The 8,936-nt window shown below is 33.8% G+C and overlaps 1 protein-coding gene across 1 annotated transcript; it reads right to left on the minus strand.

The window, feature by feature from the left end:
* Positions 1–5,929: 5,929 nt before the first annotated feature.
* LOC132733088 (uncharacterized) lies at positions 5,930–8,004 on the minus strand. Its single transcript, XM_060719683.1, has 3 exons — positions 6,990–8,004; positions 6,712–6,823; positions 5,930–6,066 (listed from the first exon to the last, which is right to left on the minus strand). The coding sequence occupies exons 1-3, from the start codon at positions 7,614–7,616 to the stop codon at positions 5,930–5,932; spliced, it is 876 nt and encodes a 291-aa protein (XP_060575666.1). The 5' UTR covers positions 7,617–8,004.
* Positions 8,005–8,936: the final 932 nt, after the last annotated feature.

The raw sequence follows: 8,936 nt of genomic DNA on the forward strand, positions 1-8,936 counted from the left end.
AAAAGAATGTTTCTTTCAAAACAAACATTGTGTAGCTTACAGCAAGACACTGACAATTTTTGCAGACTTCTCTGGGTGAAGGGCAGACAACCTCGCTGTTTTGTGTCAACACCTGAAAAAAAAGTATGAAACATTATCAATTGTAAAAAATGAGTTGGACTGATCTTAATGAATGAATGTTTCAGAAGATCACTGATAAATTATCAATTTATAATTCCTTTACGTTCTAAGTTATCTTATTCATAATATACTGTGGTACAGATTTTGAAGGGTTACAATTTTTATGGTCCCTATAAGAACAGTAGCATGTATGTACAGATGTACATATGTATAACACAAGTTGTTAAGTCATATGAAAGGTGTAAACAAATTATAATACAGCAAATAACATTTATTTTACTGAAACTGAAAATTACTTTATAAAAATTACAGAAGTCTTTATATGATTTGTATCAAATCATCCGATGGAAAGCAACTTTACAGACATGCAGTATTAAGAGATTAATACACGGCAGAGTAGGGCTGGAAGGTGATAATCGGCCCGCAAAATGAATAATGGCCCGAAGGCTTCAGCCCGAGAGCATTTTTTATTTCAGGGCCGATTATCACCTTCTGGCACAACTATGACGTGTATTAATGTATTTAATACACTTGGTAGATCTAATAGTAGCATTTTTATTAAACAAATATTTCCTGTCTGTACTTCTACTGTACAGTTACATCTACAGAGTTGTTTACTCTTTATGTGTACAAAGTACACTAGAATCTAAATGCAAACTTGTAGATCGATTTGTTTTCGGAATGAATTTGTCGTAGATATTATTTATTTAAATTTCAATAGTTAAAAGACTGTGTTTGTACGAAATACGCTTAAGCTCTCATAATAAAATCAAGCGATTGGTGTTAAAATACACAGTAGCTCTGTTTAAATGTCGCACGCGACGCTCTGTGTCTCCGAAACCAGACAGTCTGTAATCTTGTGGTTTCCCAGACAATTAAAACATATCCTTTTTTCCTTCACTATATTCATTCTCTGTTCACGATTTTTAAATTTTACACAGTCTATACAAGAGTGCTCTCCCTCACAAAACACGCATGTCGTAAATTGCCTGGTATAGATGTGTTTTTTCTTTCCGGCTTACTGGAATCAGATTTTGTTAAAAAAGTTGCTATAGGAATGAAGTTTTGAGGGGTATTCAGCAAATTTCCAGCGTCTTAAATATTGATTTAATTCAGTATACATTTCATCAATTCACGCAAAGACCACGACTGTATCTCGTGCGCCCGTGTAATGTTTGTTCAGACCTCTGGCGGTAGTTTTTGAAGGATAACTGGTGTAAGTAGTGAACCGTATGTAGTCTCATTCTGATTTAGTGAAGCTAATGCTCTGATATATGTCTCTGTTGTATCATAGAATTTTCTAACACTTTGTAGAGTGTACATGGGTGCTGGAACTTCAAGTAATGATTTCATGTAAGTTTGTATAATTCTGTCTTTTTGACCATATCTCTCATGTAATAATCATATAGCCTGTTCACAATTAACATTCGTTAAGGCAAATCCAGCTATTGTTTGCAAAGCCTCATTTTTAAGACACCACTTCAAGTAATTGAATTTCTGTACTCCGCTAAGTGAACGATTCATGTGTATAGCAGACTCGTAAGAATCCCAGAATGAACACCAGTCAAGGACATTTCCGTCGAACTTCGGCCAATCTAACTTTGGTAATTTGTGATATACTGAGCTTTGAGATAAGGAAGGTAAGAAATGCATCTGGGAAGTATTCGCACAAATCTCGGCTGTTTCGCTGGATACGGACGCTTGAAAGGCTGAGTGTTAGGGTTTAGAACTGGGGAATTGTAGTTCAAATTTGAATTTGATACCTTCCTAAAATCATGTATCTTCTGTATCTTGGTCTTTAACATTTATATATACTCATCATGCTCAAGAATTTCTATTTCTATTTGTTCTTCCTCTTCGTCTTAAAAAGAATCAAGGATCTTTTCGTGAATCTCCGTGATCGTTTGCTGTTTCTGTTTGAGGGAATCAATGATCGTCACAAGTTCCTCGTGATCGGCTGCTTCACGCTAAATTGCCTCGAATTTGTTCAGGAGTCTTGTAACTGCGCCTTTGTGACCCTTTTGTATAGAACGTAATTTTGTTGCCATGGTGTTATCCGGTTCGCGGGACCAAATGTTGTGTAAACACTAAATAATCAAAAGATTGCAATGGTTCTTCAATAACGTTGTTTAAATAATTGTTTACCGAAGTCAACTTATATAATGACGTCAATACAATAACGTATAAAATGGCGCGTCACGCTAAACGTGACGCTAATATTGGCGCAATAACTCTGCACATGCATATGTACATATCATAATTATTATTATTACAGTTTGACCATGTGTGTATCATAAACAAGACTTGTAAACAAATAATACAGTACCTTCGTGGTGACTCAAATATTCTTTAGTCAGTTTATACATGTCATAAATAGATTTCAATGCTAACTGGTTTTTAGCTGTCACATGTCCGCTTTCGCTGATATAATTTACTACCGGAAAAACATGACCTTTCTTTACGCCGTAGAATTCGGCAATGTCTGAAACAGCTTCATTTGCTTTCCTGCATCTAAATAGATGATCAACATTTTTGGAAATGTGTGTACAGCGAATATCAAGTTTTGTTGCAATGACAACCATGGGTAAACCTTAAATATAAACGAAACAAAAAAACAAACAAAAAAAAAACAAAAAAAAAAAACAATAAACAATACAATGACAATGAAATGAAATAAGTTTAATTTTCAAAACATATCTGATTACTTTAAACAAACCAATAATATACACATCTAGTATATGAAAATATACACAAGTAGCAACAATACACTCATTTAAACAAATTATGAAAAGCATATTATTTAGTAGTACATAATATTTTCTGTTTCAATTATTTCAGACGTTTATATCATCTTTAGTGTTACCTTTGGTTGTAATCGTCTTTTTAATGTCTTCAATATATTCTAAAAGTTCTGGTGTGTAACTGTCAAAGCAGGATTTCGCTTCCACTATACATACTAAATGAATCTTTTCATTTAAAGACGGATCTTTTACTTCATCTATAACATTACTTCCTACCTCATCAGGGAACTAGACAAATTAAGATAATAATAAAATGATATATTGTGATGCATTTGATATTAATGATATCACTTAATCATGAAATGAATATTCTAGATAAGAAGCTTTGAGCATTTGGGCAACAACAAAAGTTAAATAGTTCAACGTTTAAATGATACGTCGTACTATGATACCGATAAGTTGTCTCATTTGAAAACAAAACTTAGTTATGCATTGTTAATTACAATTCAAAATAACTTTTATCGCAGTATATGGTACTAAGTTTTGACACCATCTACTATAATTAGTTATATGATCTTTTTTTCAATAACGTCATTTGAATTATGTTGTAATTGTAATTATTACATTTTTTTAATATAATACGAAATATATAATTTAAGATCTGCAACTATATCGATTCAAATATATCTGATATATTTATGTATATACTTGATAATTTTGAGGCAATCTTCCATCTAACAGAAGTTCAAGTTCTTTTCCATATCCCCTTCCTTCCTCAAATCCTCGAATGTCGTAAATGCATAAATTCAGTTTTTTAGCTCACCTGACCACGAAGTGGTCATGGTGAGGTATAGTGATGGGGCTATGTCCGGCGTCCGTCGTCGTGCGTCGTGCGTCGTTCGTCGTCAACAATTTGGTTGTTAACAGTCTAGCAGTCACAGTTTTGATCGGATCATCATCAAGCTTTGTCAGAATGTTTGTCTCAATGAAATGGCCGCCGCCACGAGAAAAGGGGCACTCGGGCAATTTTTATCGATTTTTAGTTTTATGGCTAATATTTTAGGACATGCATTATTGTGCACGATGCACTTTATTTCACATTGATATTGCAAATACTTTTTGAGATATAGAGGTTTAAAAGAGGACATTAATGCAACGTCAACGACAGATTTACGTAACGTCATAATAATTATGACGACGTCAAATGTAGTTTAGCAGATAACAAATGAGGTCAAGTGTTTCAAAAGTTTTAATTTTGCACTTACTAGAATAATACTAAAATATATAAAAGTAAGATATTAAAATATAATTTAAAAACTATTTTTATAACACTATTTTCAAAATTATCGTATTCTTGAATTAAACATGTTTAAAACAATTACATGTTATAATTATAAGACTTGGCCCTAATAATGTTAAAAGCAAACTTTAATTATAAAAAAATGGTAACAACTGAAACTTGAAAACAATAACAAAAATTCATCAGTCAGTCTGTATGCATGCAGCAGTGAATCACTCTTCAGTGTATGGCGGGCACGTGGCATCTTGGTATGCAGGACGCACATATTTTCTAACGTTACGGTAAAATATTTCGCGCCGTGGTACAACTTAATCCTGCGGGCTGTATGACCTCGAAAGGAAGTTGTTGTTAGAACTTCAGTATTACGTCTTATCAGCGGAACTTTAATTCTCCTCGCTATCTGTTTCTTTCCTTTACAAACACAGCCGACTTGTCTGCAGCAGAAAATCTGAAGCAGTGATATTTCTGTATGCCTTTCACTTTGTAGGAAATATCGCGTCAAATACGACTTCCAGTCATACCTGTGTTAAAATAATGTTATTTTTATTAAATGCAGTTAATAATGTATATAACGTATATTCTTTATTGAAAAATATACCATCTTTGTGAAAAAAGATTTTAGGCATTGCATTTCTTTTCTTCTGTTGCATTTAAAACAAATAACGTTTTTGTTTGTTGCTACTATGTATGTGTATTGCTAGCGATCGGCGTGGCTGTGATAGTGATCATCATTATTATACATGCTTGTTATAATGTTTAAGCCTACATTATATTATTAACTAGTTATCGAAAATCTGTTTAAACTCTGTAGAAAATTAATTACCATTTCCATGTTTGATCAGTTGTTTTCATTTCGATATAAAACAGGGAAATTGTTCCTGCCGATTTATCCACAATGTCTGCAAATTGACTCATACTCTCACAATCAGACCTCTTGAATAGTTTTTTAATTCGCCCGAAGCCACCATCGACAAGACACCTTAGATAAAAATAAAGTACAAGAATTAAAGAATGACAGTACAAACAAATTAGTTATCACATAAACATAAAAACACTGTAGTAGTAAAATCCACTTCGTTGCATATTTTTGAGTAGGCTGTTACTTAACTATGTGTTAACTTATATCTGAAAAAAATATGAGGATTTTATTTAATTTTGTGACGAAACATAAAGATTTTTATTACTTTAGTAACATAACCAACGCTTACGAATATGCCGCAACGATGCTATGTATAAATATATCAAGGTACTTACTTTGTATGCCCGGGAATAGCCATATTCAATTGAATGTGTTCATGTAACCCTCTGTTTACTCTCCAACAAAGATACGCCAGTGTGTATCTATTCTTATTTTGACCTATTAACAAGAAAAAGGAACGGAAAAAACTTTATATTACTTGTTTTAGTATTATTAATCAATGAATATGCTGAATATTTTTATTCATAAGTTAATGTGAAAACAAGATTTACCTCCGCAATTATCTGCATGAAGATAAAGTCCTTTCTCGCCAAATCCGTAATTCTGTAAACAATGATGGAGCATGCTTAATACTGAATTCGGTCCCATGTGTCCCAGTTCCATCTAAACCTGTAAAGGTGACAATAATTTATATGAAATACAGTTTTATATCAATTAATAAAAATGGCAATAATATAGCGTAGTGTAAAACTCATTAATGCAATGATCATAATTATATTTCGGGAGGACGACAAATATGCCTGCACGTGCATAAAATAACCCACATTTACCCACATCCAATCACATATCCTATTCTGCCATGATATACGTTTCTAAGTAAATTTGGTTAATAGTTAACATACCTATAGACTGGTCTTCATCTATTAAGTAGTTGAACTGCTCACTTGTAGAGTCAATGCGGATACCTAACATATTTATTTTCCTGCCTGTTACAAAGTACATGCATGGGTCCCATCTGTCGACTGTGATGAGGGATTGTCACACTCTGACTGTAGTCAAAAGTGATATGAACCTGATAAATTGACCAAAATATTAATCAATAAAATACTAAGCATTTTTTTTTTTATATTATACATGTATGTTGACTATTCTAATGATGACTTTATTTACTCATATTCTGACTAATCTAAGTTTACCAATATGAATCACATATGCATTTTCCAAATTGTTAATTTAAAAACCATGCAGTTTTTTATGTTAAATCCATTTTTTTAATTATCAAATATAAAGACAGGAGCCTTCAGACTATAGCACTCTCAATATGTTTTTTGCACTAATAATTATAATATTGCACGTTTATAACGTCATTTTTCAACGGATAATCGTGACGTTAATATAATCTGTATGCACTGCTGCAATCGATTTATATATTTATTTCATTTTACTTCTAATAATAAAGAAAGTTTGCATTATTATAAGTTCGTAATAAAAAATTAATTCTTAATGAATGTAAACGGTAATTTGCAATTGCCTTACAGCTCGGTTATATATACAACAACCGTTTATATATGGTCATAAAACATGTAAAAGATCTTTAAAGCTTATACAATAACTGTCATATGCATACTTACTGAACTCTGTGGAAATTGGTGCAACGGGTATTGTCGGTCGGGTGAAACCTACCATCTCTTCTCTCGCTTGAATAACCGCTGTCATGTACGCCTGACGTTCTGTTTGAGCATCCTAAAACATTAAGGTAAAACATATATTGTGGTTTGTCCAAGATGTACATGTATATAAAATATCTATGATTTTTATGCCTACGGTATTACTTTACATGAGATGTAACAAAGGGAAAATAAAAAGCTACTTTGAAAAATACAAGATAACAATTAGCAATATAGAATACCTGCACATGCTCCCGGAGACAATTTGCTGCATCAAGTTTTGCTTGCTCCGTCACAGCATCCATAACACTATGTCGCAACTGCTCACACGTATGACACACGTCATCTTTTGGTGACATTATCTTTATGTGTGGAATGCAATTTTTCCATACATTTTTGAATGATGACATTCCGAGCTTCCGTACATCTGACTCCTCACATGCCTGACAATATTGACTGTGTAGAGAAGCTTTTGTAAGGTTCGACGGGAGAAGAATAGGGACTTCCCCGTCACGGCCCCTGGGTGCTGCTGGCATAGGTAAACCATTGATATCAGCATACCATAAAATCCAGTCTACACAAAACCGTATCTCATTGTAACCGAGGGCATGGTGTGGTTTTCTTCCACTGTTTCCGTGGGTACGTGGTATTGCGCCATTGGTAGTAAAGTGATCAAGTAGGTTTCGGAGAGCTTTTGATCCGATATCATTTACATACATGAATGCCTTCTTACAGATAGGTTTACCATGAAATGTGTATCTAAAACGAGTCCGTTTCCGGCGTTTCCCTTTAAGAGTTTCGTCAGTAGCAATTTGATGTACACTCCCAGTAATGAACATCTCTGCTTCATTTCTGTCAATCTCTCTCATAGAAAGTATGTGACTGTCAACACTAGCTTTGTCAAACTAGAGAAGGCAATCAACTTTATACGTACAAACATTACAGGCTCTGTTACATGATGCGTCATCAGTGTCTCTGTCTGAGTCTGATTTCCCTGGAATTTACAGTGTCATAATTTCTAATCACTTCTTCAATCCTTTCATTCACTACCTGTTCTGTGTCAGACTGTTCTTGGTCACTGTCACTGACTTCAAACTCCTGGCTCAGATCTTCAGGAATATCAACCTCTGTTGATGTTGGACTCTTCTCGGCAGGTACTCCAAATGATTCAAATAATCCATTTAATTCCTAAAATAATCGAAAAAAGTATTTGAAAGAACATTTAAAGATTAAATGTAAAAAAAATAAGACTGAACGAGGTTTTCGAACCTCGATCGACGCGCACGTAACGCACACGCTGTATCCACTGAGCCACGGACACATGTAATCATAGCGATCAATATTTATTATATAAAATAATTTTTGCTAAAAATAGCAAACAGAGGAGAGAATCACGTCGCTTAGCATTTATGTAAACACTGCTGTCAAAAGAAAAAAATCAATACAGCGCTAATAAAATTCAGTTTAAATTAACAAATATGACATAAACTGACAGAAATTGCAAAGTGTGACGTCATTTAAAATTAATGTACAGTTTTGCTGTGAATAATTCGTAGACCGGGATTAAAGCTGCAAACGATAGCGAACAGCAGACGTGTTTAAAATGTCAATAAATATGACGACTAGACACCAAATTTTTAAAAATAAATATAATATAATGTTTGTTTTTTACCTCAAATTCGTCCATTTCCTCAAACAATTCATTTACAGCCAATACTTTATAAATCTCGCGCACCGAAACTAGTATGGCGACGAAAAAATCGCTGTCATTAGCCGCTCTCCTTTTCCCGAAGTTTTTGACGTTACGTCATATACGCCCGAGTGCCCCTTTTCTCATGGCGGCGGTCAAATACAGATCGAGTTCGAAGATGGGTTATCTCGGGTCAAAATCTAGGTCACAGGAGCTAAAAATAGAAAAAACTTGTTAACACTCTAGAGGCTACAGTTTTCATCCAAATATTCTGGAAAATTGTCAGGAAGGTTGTTTTGATGATATCTAGGTCAAGTTCGAAGATATGTCATCTCCGGTCAAAAACTAGGTCACAGGAGCTAAAAATAGAAAAAGCTTGTTAACACTCTAACAATTGGGTTGTTAACAGTCTAGCAGTCACAGTTTTGATTGGATCATCATCAAACTTTGTCAGAATGTTTGTCTCAATGAAATACAGATCGAGTTCGAAGATGGGTTA

This window comes from Ruditapes philippinarum, unplaced genomic scaffold (genome assembly GCF_026571515.1).
Source record: "Ruditapes philippinarum isolate M1 unplaced genomic scaffold, ASM2657151v2 ctg214_1_1_1_1, whole genome shotgun sequence".
Taxonomy (NCBI): Eukaryota; Metazoa; Mollusca; class Bivalvia; order Venerida; family Veneridae; genus Ruditapes; species Ruditapes philippinarum.

Bases quoted from the DNA above. Each gene is read 5' to 3' on its own strand.
- LOC132733088 (XM_060719683.1), bottom strand. From the start codon at position 7,616: ATGAGAGAGATTGACAGAAATGAAGCAGAGATGTTCATTACTGGGAGT. The intron at 6,824-6,989 runs GTATTCTATATT...TTAATGTTTTAG, and splicing joins GTCTCCGGGAGCATGTGCAG to GATGCTCAAACAGAACGTCA. The intron at 6,067-6,711 runs GTAAGTATGCAT...ACTTTGTAACAG, and splicing joins ACCAATTTCCACAGAGTTCA to GCAGGAAAATAAATATGTTA.